The sequence below is a fragment of the Puma concolor genome, chromosome A2 (assembly GCF_028749965.1).
Source record: "Puma concolor isolate L17-30 chromosome A2, mPumCon1.1.hap2, whole genome shotgun sequence".
Lineage (NCBI taxonomy): Eukaryota > Metazoa > Chordata > Mammalia > Carnivora > Felidae > Puma > Puma concolor.
Window position 1 is genome coordinate 100,710,213 of NC_141668.1, and position 17,186 is coordinate 100,727,398.

At 42.6% G+C, this 17,186-nt stretch overlaps 2 protein-coding genes across 3 annotated transcripts in view; one reads left to right on the forward strand and one right to left on the reverse strand.

The window, feature by feature from the left end:
• LANCL2 (LanC like glutathione S-transferase 2) overlaps positions 1–14,982 on the reverse strand; it is a 58,680-nt gene extending 43,698 nt beyond the window's left edge. The window contains exon 1 of the mRNA XM_025922918.2: positions 14,618–14,982. Within this exon, the coding sequence (XP_025778703.2) occupies positions 14,618–14,821 (204 nt within the window). The 5' untranslated portion in view covers positions 14,822–14,982. The remainder of the gene's footprint in view (positions 1–14,617) is intronic.
• LOC147583370 (uncharacterized) overlaps positions 14,776–17,186 on the forward strand; it is a 29,823-nt gene continuing 27,412 nt past the window's right edge. For both annotated transcript variants that reach the window (XM_086697062.1, XM_086697061.1), the window contains exon 1: positions 14,776–15,483. In XM_086697062.1, coding sequence (XP_086553188.1) covers positions 14,808–15,242 — 435 coding nt within the window. In that variant the 5' untranslated portion in view covers positions 14,776–14,807 and the 3' untranslated portion in view covers positions 15,243–15,483. The remainder of the gene's footprint in view (positions 15,484–17,186) is intronic.

Here is a 17,186-nt window from a genome sequence, read left to right on the forward strand (position 1 = left end):
TTGTGTCTCTTTCTGTAACTGTCAGATACCTATAAAACATTTGAGGGAGCAGTTAAAATGGAGTAGTAAGGGTCCCTGGGTTTGTCTGGTCCCTTGAACACAGCTAGATCAACATCAAACCATTTTGAACACCTAGGAATTCAATCTGAGGATTAACAGACCAATCTGCATAATTTGAGGGAGAGCACATGGCAGGTACATGATGTGGAGAGGTAAACTGGGGGACAGAAGAGCCAAGGTGCCACAGAAGGAAGGGAGTCGCTGTCATAAAGAAGAGAAAGACAGAGGGGGAGAGAGAGCAGCACATTGGGTTGGTGCAAGAAAGCACACCCCCTGAAAGCAGCTAGAAAGAGTGAAAACACACGGGACTGCACAAGAAAACTGTTCCCCAAAACTATGGATAGGGGAAAAAGGAGAGAGTTTCAGTCCTGCCAGCATTTTATACACAGCGGAGAGCAGAGTCTGAAGTTTCATAGGTCAGCCCCTGGTGGTGCTCCATCGAGGAATGAGGGCAGAGCCCCTGGGCAGAACAGCGTGGTCTAAGGATTCCCAGGGTCGCCAGGAAGAAGTGATTCACCTATTCGGAGTGCAGTTGGTACAGGTGACCCAGCCTTTCCATGGGCAAAAGACCTGGTGGGCACCATCAAGCCACCACACTCAACTCTATAGGAATAGAGAGATGCCAGCTGAAGGCAACAAACACTGGCACCAATTGTGTGTTGTGATTTCCCATAAACTCTGAGCTGCTGCCACTGCGTGGTGGCGCAACCCTTTCTTGAGAACAATCTGGCCCTGGCCAGGGCAAGATGCTCCCCCCAGAAGATCAGTGTGCATTACTACCTCGGGGGGTCTCTGAAGTGTGGGGTTTTGAAACACAGCTGTGCCTGATATAAAACTCTGGAGAGAGGTGCCACATGGTAGGCAGATAGCTCACAGAGAGGGAGAGGCAGGGAGCTGATGGAAGTAAGGGACAAGGGGAGTAATTGGTCACGTGCCTGTGACAGCAAGAACTTCCCACTCTGGAGACTACACAGTGGGTTGAAACCATTTTCACCATAGGCCCACTGACACTGATCAACCCCAGGGAGCTAAACAGCACCATCAAGTGGAGAATGGAACCATTCCACCAAGCCCTGCCCCCTGTGTCTTCAAAACACACCTCCACTAGGGCAAGTTGGTCTGAGAATCAGAGCAGCAGATTCTCCCAGAGAATCTCTCCTCTCCCAGAGATCAGCACAAATCCCTTCCATGTGCTCAGTCTACCGATAATAGACTGCTGCAAAGTTTCAGCTCTAGGAGAAACTGGATCTAGCTTCATTTGGATCTTTTCCTTTGTTCGTTTTTTTTTGTGGTCGTTGCCTCTGGTTTTATTTTTGTTGTTTTTCTTTTGTTTCTTGGATTCAGAAAGAGCAAGATTTTTTACTTAATTTTGTTTTTATATTATTTTATTGCTTTTTATTTTTATATCGTAATTGTTAAATTTTTCTATTTTCTATCAAGCTTCTCTTAATTAACAAGCAGACAAAAACACACCTAGGATCTAGCTTCCTTTATTTGATTTTTTTCAACATTTTAATTTTTATTTCATTCTATTATTAATACTATTATTCTTGTTTTTTCTTCTTCTAAAATGACAAGACAGAGGAATTTGCCTCAAAAGAAAGAACAGGAAGAAATGGTGGTGAGGGATTTCATAAATAAGACATCTGAACTAGAATTTAAAACAACAATCATAAGGATACTAGCTGGGCATGAAAAAAAGCATAGAAGACACCAGGGAATCCCTTTCTGCACAGATTAAAAAAAAGAACTAAAATCTAGTCAGGGCAGAATTAACAATGCTATAAATGAGATGTAAACCCAAATGGAGTCCATAAAAATAAGAATGCACAAGGCAGAGGAGCAAATTAGCGACAGAGAAGATAAAATGATGGAAAGTAATGAAGCTGAAGAGAAGAGAGAAACAAAGGTCAGGAATCATGAAGACAGACTTAGGGAACTCGGCAATTATTAAAATGTATTAATATTCATATCATTAAAGCCCCAAAGTATGAAGAAAGAGAAAGAAGGGAAGAATGTTTATGTGAGCAAATTATAGCTGAAAATGGGGAAAGACACAGACATCAAAATCCCAGAAGCACAGAGAACTCCCATTAAATTATACAAAAATTGGCCATAACGAAGATATATCGTAGTTAAATTCACAAAATGCAAAAAGAATCATGAAAGCAGCAAAGGGAACCCAAAAGTTCCCCATTGCAAGAACCCATTGTTAACCCATAAGGGAAAACAATCAGGTTCCCAGCAGGTCTGTCCACAGAAACTCGGCAGGCCAGAAAGGAGTGGCAACATATATTCAAAGTGCTGAATGGGAAAAATATGCAGCAAAGAATACTCTATCCAGCAATGTTGTCATTCAAAACAGAAGGAGACATAAAGAGTTCCCCCCGCCTCCCCCCACACACATACACAAAAACTAAAAGAGTTTCTGACCACTAAGCCAGCGCTGCAAGAAATTTTAAGTGGGACTCTTAAGTAGAGGAAAAAACAAAAGCAAAAACAAAAAAACAAAACCAGCAGTAACAAAAGCGAGAAAGGACCAGAGAGCAGCACCACCAGAGACACCAACTCTACAGGTAACAAAATACAATGGCACTAAACTTCTATCTTTCAATAATCACTCTGAAGGTAAATGGACTAAATGCTCCAATCAAAAGACATTGGGTATCAGAAAGGATAAAAAAAAAAAAAAAAAAAAAAGATCCATCTATATATTGCCTACAAGAGACTCATTTTAGACCAAAATATACCTACAGATGGAAAATGAAGGGATGAAGACCATCTATCATGCTAATGGAAACCAAAAGAAAGCTGGGGTGGCAATACTTACATCAGACAAACTAGATTTTATTTTATTTTTAATTTTTTTTAACATTTATTCATTTTTGAGAGACAGACTGTGAGTGGGCGAGGGGCAGAGAGAGAGGCAGACACAGAATCCAAAGCAGGCTACAGGCAGGCTCTGAGCTGTCAGCACAGAGACCGACATGGGGCTTGAACCCACAAACCATGAGATTATGACCTGAGCCAAAGTTGGACGCTTAAGCTACTGAGCCACCCAGGCGCCCCCAGACAAACTAGATTTTAAAACAAACACTGAAATAAGAGATGAAGAAGGGCATTATATCATAATTAAGGGGTCTATTCAAAGGGAAGAACTAAAAATTGTAAGCATTTATGACCCAACTTGGAAGCACCCAAATATATATATCAATTAATCCCAAACATAAAGAAATTCATTGATAACAATACCATAATAGTAGGACACTTCAATACCCCACTTATAGCGATGGAAAGGTCATCTGAACAGAAGAACAACAAGGAAACAATGGCTTTAAATGACACAGTAGACCAGATGGACTTAACAGATATATTCAGAACATTTCATCTTAAAGCAGAATACACATCATCTTGAGTGTACATGGAACGTTCTCCACAACTGATCACATACTGGGTCACAAATCAGCCATCAACAAGTACAAAAAGATTCAGATCATAATATGCATATTTTCAGACCACAATGCTATGAAACTTGAAGTCAACCACAGGAAAAATTTTGGAAATCCTCAAATACATGGAGGTTAAAGCGCTACCTACTAAAGAATGAATGGGCTATGCAGGAAATTAAAGAAGAAATTAAAAAATACATGAAGGAAAGGAAATGAAAACACGACAGTCCAAAACCTTTGGGATGCAGCAAAGGCAGTCCTAAGAGGAAAGTACATTGCAATTCGGGCCTATCTCAAGAAGCAAGATACATCCCAAATAAGCAACCTAACCTTAAAGCTAAAGGATCTAGAAAAGGAGCAGCAAATAAAGACTAAAGCCAGCAGAAGCGGGGAAATAATAAAGAATACAGAATTAAATGATAAAGAAACAACAACAACAAAATGCTAGAACAGACCATAGAATCTAGACCTGGTTCTTTGAAAGAATTAAAAAAATCTATAAACCCCCAGCCAGACTTATAAAAAAAAAAAAAAAGAGAGCGAGAGAAAGGACCCAAATGGATAAAATTACAAATGAAAGAAGAGAGATCACAACTAATACCAGAGAAATGCAAACACTTAGAGAATACTATGAAAAGTATATGTCAAAAAACTGGGAAATCTGGAAGAAATGGACAAATTCCTAGAAACTCCCTAACTCCCAAAACTCAAACAGGAAGAAAAACAAAATCTGAACAGACCCATAACCAGTATAGAAATTAAATCAATAACCAAAAATCTCCCAAAAAACAAGACTCTTGGGCCAGATGGCTTCCCAGGGGGGGATTCCACCAGACATTTAAAGAAGAGTTAATGCCTATACTTCTCAAACTGTCCCAAAGAATAGAAATGGAAGGAAAACTTCTAAACTTATTCTACGAAGCCAGCATTATTACCTTGATTCCAAAACCAGACAAAGACCCCACTAAAATGGAGAAATACAGGCAAATATCCATGATAAACCTAGATGCAAAAATTCTCAACAAGATACTAGAAAACAAAATTCAACAGTACTTTAAAGGAATTCTTCACCATAATCAAGTGAGATTTATTCCTGGGCTGCAGGGCTGGTTCAGTATTCACAAATCAATCAAGGTGATACACCACTTTAATAAAAGAAATGATAAGAACCATATGAACCTCTCAATAGATGCAGATAAAGCATTTGACAAAATACAGCATGCTTTCTTGATAAAAACCCTCAAGAAAGTAGGGACAGAAGTAACGTACCTCAATATCATAAAAGCCATATATGAAAGGCCCACAGCTAATGTCATCTTCAATGGGGAGTAAGTGAGAGCTTTCCCCTAAGGTGAGGAACACAATAGAGATGTCCACTCTCAGCACTGTGATTCAATACACTACTGGAAATCCTAGCCTCAGCAATGAGACAATAAAAAAGAAATAAAAGGCATACAAATCAGCAAGGAAAAGTCAAACTTTCACCATTCCCAGACGACATGGAAAACCCCAAAGACCCCACCAAGGACTTCAGCAAAGTCGCAGGATATAAAATCAACGTACAAAATTAGGTTGCATTTCTACACACCAATAATGAAGCAGCAGAAAGAGTAATCAAGGAATCAATCCCATTCACAATTGCACCAAAAACATAAGATACCTAGGAATAAAAGTAACCAAAGAGGTAAACGATCTACACACTGAAAACTACAGAAAGCTTATGAAGCAAACTGAAGAGGACACAAAGAAATGGAAAAACATTCCATGCTCATGGTTTAGAAGAACAAACATTGTTAAAATGTCTATACTACCCAAAGCAATCGACACACTCAATGCAATCACCATCAAAATAACACCAGCATCCTTCACGGTGCTACAAAAACAATCCTAAAATTTGTATGGAACCAGAAAAGACCCCAAATTGACAAAGTAATTTTGAAAAAGAAAACCAAAACTCAAAGCTTCACAATGCCAGACTTCAAGGTATATTACAAAGCTGTAATCATCAAGATATATGATACTGACACAAAAACAGACACATAGATCAATGGAACACAACAGAGTTCGATGAATGGACCCACAAATGTATGGCCAACTAATCTTCAACAAGTTGGATGCAGGAAAGAGCATCCAATGGAAAAAAGGCAGACTTCAACAATGGTGCTGTGAAAACTAGACGGCAATATGCAGAAGAATGAAACTGAACCACTTTCTTACACCATACCCAAAAATAAATTCAAAATGGATGAAAGACCTAAATGTGAGACAGGAAACCATCAAAGTCCTAGAGGAGAACACAGGCAGCAACCTCTTTGACTTTGGCCAGAGCAACTTCTTACTAGACACATCCCCAAAGGCAAGGGAAATCAAAGCAAACATGAACTATTGGGGCCTCATCAAGATAAAAACCTTCTGCACAGCAAAGGAAACAATCAATAAAACTAAAAGGCAACTGATGGAATTGGAGAAGATATTTGCAAATGACAATTCTGATAAAGGACAGTATCCAAAATCTATAAAGAACTTATCAAACTCAACACACAAAAACCAAATAACCCGGTGAAGAAACAGGCAAAAGATATGAATAGACACTTTTCCAAAGAAGACATCCAGATGGCCAACAAACACATAAAAAGATACTCAACATCACGCATCATCCAGGAAATACAAATCAAAACCATGATCAGATACCACCTCACACCTGTCAGAATGGCTAAAATAACAACTCAAGAAACAACAGATGTTGGTAAGGATGCAGAGAAAGAGGAACCTTTTTGCACTGTTGGTGGGAATGCAAACTGGTGTAGCCACTCTAGGAAACATTATAGAGGTTCCATAAGAAAATAGAAATCCCCCTACAATCCAGCAATTGCACTATTAGGTATTTACCAAAGGATACAAAAATACAGATTCAAAGAGGTAGATGCACCCTAATGTTCATAGCAGCATTATCAACAATAGCCAAACTATGGAGAGAGCCCTAATGTCCATCGACTAATGAACGGATAAGGAAGATGTGGTATATATACACAATGGAACATTACTCAGCCATCAAAAAGAATGAAGTCTTGCCACTTGTAATGACGTGGATGGAGCTGGAATATATTATGCTAAGTGAAGTAAGTCAATAAGAGAAAGATCAATACCATGATTTTACTCACATGTGGTATTTCAGAAACGAACCAGATACACATATGGGAAGGGGGAACAAAAGAGAAGAGAGGGAAATAAACCACAAAAAACTCTTAACTATAGAGAACAAACTATGGGTTGACGGAGCGAGGTGGGTAGAAGATGGGGGGGTTGATGGGGGATGGGTACTCAGGAGGGCACTTGTGATGAGCACTGTGTGCGTGATGAGAATTCTACTCCTAAAACCAATATTGCAATGCCTGTTAACTAAAATTTAAACAAAAAGTAAAGTTGAGAAAAAGAAGCAGAAACACGATATGGATTATTAGCAAATGTTGAGCTTAGTATTATTCAGTTATTTTTTTGAAAAATAAATAATCATTGTTTTCCGTGTGCCAGGCACTGTTACTGGGCCAAAAGGTGAATAAGACTGGGTTCCTACTCTCCAGAGCTCTTGGTCTAATGAGACAGACATAAAGATAATTATGATGCTACATAATAAATGTCTGTGTGTGTGTGTGTGTGTGTGTGTGTGTATGTGTGTGTGGAGAGACAGAGACAGAGAGAGAGAGGAAGAGAGATTTCATACATGGTTACAGCCTGGAGCTTCTAGGAAAATGATACATCTTAGAAAACCATCTTCAACTCACCCTTCAGGAATTCACTATGGCTATTCTTAAATCCCTGCTTCTGAAGGTGGACAAGTGTATAGCCAGAGTGTTCAGAAGGGTGAAGAGGAGATGGAAAGGCATTAACAACCCCTGTGAGACTGGAGGAGACCTTTCTTTGGTTAGGGGGTATCATCAGTGGGGCACTTTGTAGGGTAGAAGTCCATGAAAGCTTGTTCCTCCCATGGAAAACAAAAACAAAAACCACTGCTGAGCCTCCTTTGCATAGCTGTGTGCAGAAAGTTTCCTAAGCTCCATTAAAAGAATGTATGTCCTCTAAGTCCATTAGTACCCTTTCATCAGTCATTGTCACTGTCATCGACACAACCCTACAGGTAAGATATAATTATTACCCCTATTTTGCAGATGACAAATATGAGGCACAGGGAGAGAGGTAAAGTAATTTGTCAAAAGTGATACAAACAATAAGTGGTAGAATTGGAATCTGAACCCAGGTAGCCAGCTCTAGATTCCAAACTTTTAACCAATATGCTAAGGACTTTTATGATAGGCCAAACAGCCCCAAAGACATCTATGCCCCAATCCCTGGAACCTGAAACAAGTCAAAGACTTTAGGGAGAGAATCCAGGTAGAGCCAGTCTAATTACACAAACCTCTAAAAGCAAGAACTTTTGGGGCGACTGGGTGGCTCAGTCGGTTAAGCGGCCGACTTCAGCTCAGGTCGTGATCTCGCGGTCCGTGAGTTCGAGCCCCGCGTCAGGCTCTGTGCTGACCGCTCAGAGCCTGGAGCCTGTTTCAGATTCTATGTCTCCCTCTCTCTCTGACCCTCCCCCGTTCATGCTCTGTCTCTCTCTGTCTCAAAAATAAATAAACGTTTAAAAGCAAGAACTTTCTCTGTGTAGAGTCGGAAGGATGTGGGAGAAGGTGAAGAAGACAGGGGAGACCTGACATGTGAGAGGTGACAAGGGGCCACAAGGAGAGCATGAGAAAGAATCAGGCAGTATCAAGGAGCAAAGAGCAGCCCCTGGAAGGCAAGAGCAGGGAAATAGGGACCAGAGTGCTACCCCCACAAGTTCTTCAAGTTTGGGCTCACAGCCTGAATGAGACCAGAAGCATTTCATCCCCAGAGCTGCCGGAAAGGGAGGGGGCCGTGCTGACACCTTGATTTTGGCCTCGTGAAACTCGAAGCAGGTAACCAGCTGAGCCACACTGTTCCCAGTTCTGCCTCACAACTGTGAGCAAATAAATAGGTGGTGTTTTAAGCTGCTATACTTGCAATAATTTATGGCAGCAATAGAGAAATAACACAACTTACTTAGTTAACCCTTTGAATGGCTTGGGTGTGGCCAAGTAACAAAGATTCCTATGACAAATGAAATAAAGCTTCACAGAGAAGGTAGCATCTACCATGAGTCTTCTAGAAGGATGAGTTTGCCATGTGAAAAGTACAGGGGAAGGCACTCTATGCTGCAGTACAAAGAGGAAACAAAAAAGATGTTTAGGTGAAAGACACGGTATTTTCCGAAAAAAACAAGTAGTCCTGTATGAAAAGTAAGGAATATGTAATAATTTTCTTTCTAAAATATTTGTTTTTTCTAGATTTTTAATAAAAGTTTATCTATTTTGAGAGCGAGGGAGGGGCGGAGAGAAAGGGGGAGAGAGAGAATCCCAAGCAGTCTCCACACTGTCAGCACAGAGCCCAATGTGGGGCTTGAACCCAGGAACCCCGAGATCATGACCTGAGCGGAAGTCAGACACTCAACTGCCTGAGCCACCCACGTGGCCCTTTTCTGTACTTTCTGATGAAAGTTGTGTTTGAGGAAATAACAGAAATCTGTAAAGAAATCATGATCTTTAAATAGAAAAGTGAAATGTAAATAGGTGTTTAAATGGGGCACTTGGGTGGCTCAGTTGGTAAAATGTCTTGATTTCACATCAGATCATGATCCCAGGGTCCTGGGATTGAGCTCCGGATTGAACTCTTGGAATCTGCTTGAGATTCTCTTCTCTCTCTGCCTCTCTCCGGCTCTGCATGCTCTCTCTCTCTAAAACAAACAAACAAACAAACAAACAAACAAACAAACACCATGCACATATAAAGGAATCCTAAAAACATAAGGTAAGCTTTCAAGTTATGCATGAACCAAACTGCTGAATATGAATAAGGCTTTAAATACAGCAGGAGTGGGGTGCCTGGCAGTTGGCTAAGCATCCGACTTTTTTTATTAAATTTTTTTTTAATGTTTGTTTATTTTTGAGAGAGAGAGAGAGCACAAGCGGGGGACGGGTAGAGAGAGAGGGTGGGACAGAGGATCCAAAGTGGGCTCTGTGCTGAGAGCAGGAACCATGAGATCATGACCTGAGCAGAAGTCAGATGCCTAACTGACTGAGCCACCCAGGTGCCCCAAGTTCATAGTTTAAAAAATTCAACAAAACTGTAGAGCGGTGCTCCTCCCAAGCAAAAGGCATACTAATGCTCTAGCCTGGGGACCTGTTACATGCAGTTTCTGGATCACTGGATGGCAACCTGAATGATAGATATCAAGAGACTGACCTAGCCATCCAACTATATTATCTTCAGTTTGCTTCTTTATATCAGGGAGATTTTCAACTAAGATGGAAATCAGAAGAGTCTTATGTTCTAGATTTAGAGCTGTGTCTTTGGAATGTTTAGTAAATTCTTCCACAGTGGCTCCAACATATTTTTCCTTCCCTCTGGGTACATAGTTTCATTTTAGCTTAGGGGAGGTCTCAAAAAAAAAAAAAGTTTCAGGTTCTGAATATCAGCTTCCATCTGGCCAACTGCTGACCATAGAGCTACTTAAAAAAAAAAAAAAATCCTTTCAGATATCTTGTCAGGTTTCAGTCGGGATTCTGAAAGTAAATATTTCTGATTGTATTGAGAAACCCCTTGGATGCAAGAAGCATCCCAAATTGGGTGCAAAGGACACTAACCTCCCAAGATCTGGAGCCACTCCCAAAGACAGCCCAAGGAAGAACTCAGACAACTTCTCTGAAAGCCAGCAACACGTGGTGGGACCCCAGCCACAAATGGAGTTCAGCACACATTTCTGTGCAGCCGTATTTTTGGAGCACCCCACCTGACAGCTGAACCGCCTACACACACAAGGACATGTGTGCTCCAGGCAGGCAGATACCCAAGCCAAGTTCTCAGGACACAAAAAGAGAAAAATAAGAAGGCAATGGCTGTCCCTTGGAGAGAAAGGATCAATAACCAGTGGGTACCTGAAAGCCAATTCATGACTCACATTCAGGGATATAATTTTGACAAATGTTTTTTCCTGCCAACTTGAATTTGGAAAGGAAGGGACAACATAAAATTGACCTTCCTCTCCGGACCCGGAACCACAGGTAGAGATCTGGGAGAGCTGACTAGTAAGAATCTCACGCTTTGCCAGCTTCTGACGGTTTTCTCAGGATCTGTAGGCTCTGGAGAGGATATCCTAGTGGGTCTCATCCTAGTCCTCAAACTTTGGAGGAGAAATAATTTTCCCTGTACCCTCTAAGGCATGTGCTTGGCTGACACCCTTTTTCTCTATGGCAACTTATAAATGGATAAGCTTATCTAGGATGGTTAAAAGTTCTCGATTGTGGCCACTGTAATTCAAGATTGTTTTTGATAAGGTTAAGGTTTTAAGCCTGAGCCTTAAAACAAAATTTTACTCATCTGAACTCTCACGTGGGACCCATTTCAGTTTTAAGTCAGACCCCACCCAACCCCAGACCCAGTCTGGTTGTTGAATTGGATTGAGTCTGGAAAAAGAAATGTTTAAGTAAAGTCAGAAGCTTCATAATGCAAAAGCAGCAGAGCTAGGATCCAAGGAGGGACTCAGCGGCGACCTCCAGAGGCAATGAGAAAGCAGCCACAGGGGCTCAACAGGTACTTTTGCCTGGTTGGTCGTTCACAGCACCTGGGACCCATGGGTGGGGGGGAGGGACCTTTAGGTCCCTCTTCTGACACCAGAACTGATAAAAAGATAAACTGAGGCATATTAAAAATTTATTTAAGGCCAAATCAGTTTGAATTGGACAGCACCAAACCAGAAGTGGTTAGGAGCTCTCTGCTGACAGGAGCCAGGGGAGAGACAGAAGCAAAGGACGGAAATTATTCGACTGGCTGTAGCTTAAGCCTACTTTGCTGTCTGTGATTGGTTATCCTTAGCGTTTTGATTTTGTAACCGTGGGGTATTTACTGACTTAGATCTTGGTTTGCTTATGTAGACCACCAGGGCATGAGAGCCACCCCAGTGTGTAATGGCCTCCTTGTTTAATTAATTTAACAGCACAGATTTGACAGATTAAGGAGAGAGCTGCATGCACAGGGACTTACAAGAAACTACGTTAAGAGACTGGCGAGGAGTAAAATATGACTAGAGAGGAGGGAGCCTGAATAACCCTGGGTGGTAATGAGGCTGAAGAGGTAGACTGGAGCCAATTCTGAAGGATTTGACAGATCCTAAGAATTTGAAAGCTTTCTCAGCAGAGAAAAAAGGAAGATAAAGAACACTCTTACATGGTATCTATAATTTGACATAATCTTGAGCTGTTGAAAATGCTTTATTTTATAATTCTTTATACAATTTTCTGATTTTGTTTTAAAGTGCATGCTTTTTTACTTCCGAAATTTGTTTAACCTCATAGCGTATTAGGGAAAAATAAGGAAATCAGCACTTCTCAATTGTCCAGAGAAATATAATGCTTTTTTTCTTGATTCTAAATGGACTAAAGTGGGGGTTAGGGAGGGAGTATGCTCTAGAGCTTTTCTCCTCAAAGTGGGATCTGTGAACCCGAACATCTGCATTCCCTGGAAGCTTGTTAAAAATGCAGATTCTACCCTCTACCTAGTGAACCAGAAGAAGCAAACTGAAGATAATATAGCTGGATGGCTAGGTCAGCCTCTTGATATCATTCAGGTTGCAATCCAATTCTTTGAGGAATTAAAAACGACTGTACTTCTCTTACAAAATAAGGCTTTACAGAAAAGCAATGTAGCTCTCGAACCCATTCAAAGTCCATCTATCCTTTTTACCAATCCCAGAACTCACCTTATTCATCTCAAAAGTCTTGCAGATACGGTAAAAGATGTGGACTTAGGAAACATATGCCCTTTGCAGACATTTATATCCTTTCTCTGTGCCTTTGAGATGCAAATGTTCTACAAGAGCTTTAGGAACCCCGAACCATAAGATCTGTTTTGCCTTCCTGTATTTTTATGTATGTCTATACATGTATGTTAACGATGGGGTGTTTTTTTTTTTAAGCTACAAATGTTACAGCCAAAACTAATTTGAAAAGAGCTTTATTTAATTAGCGTAACAAAAAATAAGTGCTTACATAAATTAAGTATACTTTCAGAAACACAGAAACGAATCCAAATGGTTTTCAAATTCACATGACCTAGGATAGTCTTCGATAAACAGAAGCCAGTTAAACTTTGTTGGTTCAATTAAAATAGGCATGTCTTAAGGGTTACTGAAACCAGTTAAAAGCATAAAGTTGAACAAAAATCAAAATGGCTGCACTCATGCTTCAGTAAAGCTCGATTTTAAAGTAACCCTTTTCATCTCTTCTGCAAAGCTCCCTTCCTCCATTCTTAAGGACTTTTGTTTCCGGAACCTGGTACCACCCTAAAGGCAAGAGGTAGGAGGCTGGCAGCACCTAATTCCAGTCAAAACCTGCTAGATCCTGTATTTTCCTATAAACCTCCCCCACCCCAGCCCTTTTCTGTGGGGGACTTGCAGTTTTTAAAGGCCTTAGCCTGTGGCAGCCTCATTTGCCCAGCAATGTAACAAACTATTTTCCTTCTTTATTCTCCAACTCTGTCTTCATGTTACATATTACGGCTCCACAGCACAGAGGTCAGTTCTCGACATTCTCAGCATTAAATATAATGCAGATATAAAGCTTTTATTCTATCTGGGTGCACTAGTCATAAGGTCATGTTATCTCTTATAAAATTTGTCAGCCAGAAAAACAACTTCATATGAAGGCTACCTATTTAATGTCTCATGAAATTCTCATTAATAAGTTACACATAATTATTAACAACAGGTAAATTAAAATCTCTGATGTGGTTTGGAGTGTTGGGATTTGGAGCTGACAGCTAAGAAAGAATCCTTAGATGCCTTCAGTACAAAAAGGTGGTTTTACTGAAGCACGGGGACAGGACCCTTGGGCAGAAAGAGCTGCACTGTGCTTGTGAGGGGTGACTGATAATATGCTTGGGAGTTGGGGGAGGTAAAGGAAGTTTCCGAAAGGACTTTCACCTGCTAAAGAAGAATCACAGGATCCTGGAGGCCTAGCTATTGTCAAGCTAAAGTTGTTTTTCCCTCTACCTAGCATTAAGACAGGTGGGAGTTCCTGGAAGAATGTCAGACTCTGCCTTTCTCAAGTATCTGTCAATGGGCTGCAGGTTAAATGGAAATTTAATTTTATCTACAGTTCCTTTGCCTTTGTTTCCCACATCATGTCTAGATCATTTCCAAATAAGATAAAATTCTGAGGCACTGATTACTGAACATACGTTCAGCTACTTTTGGCTTCTTATTAAAGGAACTAAAGCTATTTAAGTTCATTGGTAAACAGGTGTGCCACACTGAAAAATTTACTGTAAGGATGAATACACTTCTAGAAATCGTGAAATTCATAGAATAGCCAATTTACAGAATGCCTGTGGAACAGGCAATCTGTAATTGTTTCTTAGTTTTTACTAGAAATAAAGGTTTCCAAGGATTAAGAATTCTAGTCAATACATGCCCTTAAAACAAATAGAAATAACAAGGTTAAAAGGAAACAACAGTGTATTAAAAGTGGGCTAAGAAAAAACACAATGTATTTCTTTGGATAAGGAAAAATATGAAGAACATGTCTTTTGTTAAAGAAAAAAAAAAGTGCAACTGTGTCCTCAAGTAAAAGGACTGGTTGTTCCAGAATAAGAGATAAAAGCTGAGTGGACAGAAAGTTGTGAAAAAGGATTCTTGGTTTTCTGTGTGGGCAAGCTGGCTAAGGCTGGCAAGACTTTTCAGTTTTGAACCATGAGTCTTAATATCAACAGTGGTGCCTATCAAAGGGAACGTGGCTAACAAAACAAAACCCACAGCCCTCCCTCCCGGAAGCAGCGCAGCTTCGTAACACAGAAAGCGCCCACGAGACAGTCGCCTCCGATCTCTGCGCCCTCCCAGGTTGGGACTCTCGCGCGGGCGCGGACCGGTGACGTTACACGGGGGCGGGGAGGGGCGGGGAGGGGCGGATGGACTCTACCATCGGCGGGATTCCCCCCCTACCTGGCGCGGCCCAAGGCCCGGGCGAGGCCAGCTGCCGACTCACCTTTCCGTCGTTGTGAAAAGGGAGGCCGAGCTCGTCGGTGGTGGGCTGGGGGCGAGCGCAGCCTGCGTCCTCGGCCGCTCCGGCGGCGAACACCGCCGAGGCCGCGGCCTCGTAGTCCGGGAAGGGGTTGGTGAACGCCCGCTCCTCCATCTCCGCTTCCCCGCCCAGATGGAACTTCAGTCTCTTTGACATGGTCTCGCCCATCTCCGCCGCGCGCCCGGTGCCCCACCACTGGGGCCGCGCGGCACGGCGTGCGGGCGGGGACAAACCTCCTGCCGAGGCGCTTCGCTTCGAGCCACGCTCTGGGAGCCGGGAGTGCTCGCGCCGCCGCCTCTCCCCGGGACCTAGCGCGGCGGAAGGCGAGGGCTTTCTTTACGAAGGCCGCCAGCTGCGAGCACCGGCGGGGCTTCGGGGCGGGCTGGAGCCTCTCCGAGGGGCCTGCCTCAGAGCGGGTGGCTGGCACATCTGGCGGCAGCCGGTGTGCTCCACGTGGTGCCCCAGCCCCGCCTGGACGCCGACCCGGCCGCCGAGCCCCGGCGGCGCGGGCTCCGGTGAAATTGCCCGGCGGGGAGCACTAAAGCCGGGCCCTCCGCTGCTCCGGGCGGCCGAGTCCGCTCACGTCTGACCGCGCGGTCTCTTCGCCGCCGCCGTCCGCTCCCAGCCCGCGGCCCGCGCAGCCGGTCCGAGGAGACGCTCGCGGCAGAGGCCGGAGCCCCCGGGCTCTCTGGAAGCGCTCCCGGGATCGCCGCTCCGGCTCCTCTTCTGCGGCCGAGCCCGTCTCACGATTTTCTAGAGAAAGCCGAACGGCCGCGCGGGGTACTTTCCCGCAGGAAAAACCTGTAGAGAATAATTCGCTGTCATTCAAGGTGTGTGCGGGTTGCAGAACAGGGAAGGCGCGTCCCTGGACGCGCCATCATCAATCTGCATTTTCACCAGCCGAGCGGTGCCTCTCGTGTCCTCGGCCCCTGGTGCGCCAGCCAGCCTCGCGAGCAGCAGTAGCTCTTTGATATTAAGGGGGAAAAAATTGTTCCAAAGAAAAGAATTTCAAAACAGCCTAAAACACTGCAAGGATAGTGTCTCCCAGGGGCAGGGGGGGAAACAGTCCCTCCTATTCATCACAGTTGGGAGGGGGGTGTCTGGAGGAGGAGCCACAGGCCTTTTTTTTTTTTTTTTTTTCATTTTCACGTTTTATTTCAGTCCCACTGTTTTGAATAAACATATCATTGGTAACAAGAAGTAATGTGGAAGCATACTTAATCATCTAAATATTTAATTGGCCCGAAAGATTCCTCCAATATTAATTGCCCAGGAACAGAATATAATAAAAGGACACAAGCGAATATATGTTGCCTTTATATAATCCAAATATGATTAAAAACAGTCTGTTGGTTCTCATTGTTCTTGTTACTTTCATTATTTGGGACCATATAGATCTAATAATTTCTCCTTGAAGAAAATATCTTATTTCAGTCCTCCCCCCCCCCCCCCCCGCATTTAAACATTGATTGAATGCCAGATGATGCTAGGCGATGACAGATATTAAAAAGATACTTTCTGCCCTTCCAGCTCCAAGTTAGTGGGTGAGAAAGGTAAGAATTTTTTTTTTTTCTTTTCTGGAACCAAGCAGTATGCTTACGCTTTAGTATAACGAAAAGTGACATAGAGGAAAACACAGAACCCTACAGTAAAGGACCAGTCCTCCTGCCTCTGTGGCCTGGCTTCTCACTACTGACTGTACTATTGTCTCCCCCAACTGCACAGGATTGTACATGTGAAACACCCCCTACTGATAGGATGTCCATGGGCGATGACATGTAGGAGGAAATAATTTTAAAGGGATTAGTCAGCATAACTATCCTCAGAGTTCAAGGAAACAACTGGTATGAAAGTATGACTGTACAGCTGCATCCTTTGAGGGACTCTTCCCCTTTCTGCTTCGTCTCTGTCCTGGGGTCCCACCCTCAGCAGAAGAAATTTTCTTACTGCTCCCATACTTTCATGCCTTCCCTTGAAGGAAATTTAATCCCCTAACCACTGATGCTCATCCTTCTCCCACCTCAGAGGAGGCTTCACTAGACAAAATAGCATCTTCACTAGACAGATGTTCACCAAAGCCTGGGTTGTTTAGACGAGGACATCACAGGCAGGTGTTGCCGAAACAGCCACTGCAGGCTTTGCGCTGTTAATTAAATCTGGTGACCTTGCTGTCTCTCTTCCACCTGCTATGGGGTGAAGGTAGTTTTTCTCCTTCTTAAAAGCTGGTGGGAACCTGTGAACAATTGTTGCCAAGGACACAAACGTATCTGAAGGACCACCAATATTTTGAAAGACTAAAAAATTTACACCCAGCTTAAGGAATTGGCATCTTTTTCTAAACGCTGTCTGACCTGCAACTTTGCTGTAAGTGGAAATTTCATTTACACTGTTTTGCAGAGAAGTAACAGTTCTTCAAGGCTTTTTTTTTTTTTAAATTTTTTTTTTTTTTTTTTTCAACGTTTATTTATTTTTGGGACAGAGAGAGACAGAGCATGAACGGGGGAGGGGCAGAGAGAGAGGGAGACACAGAATC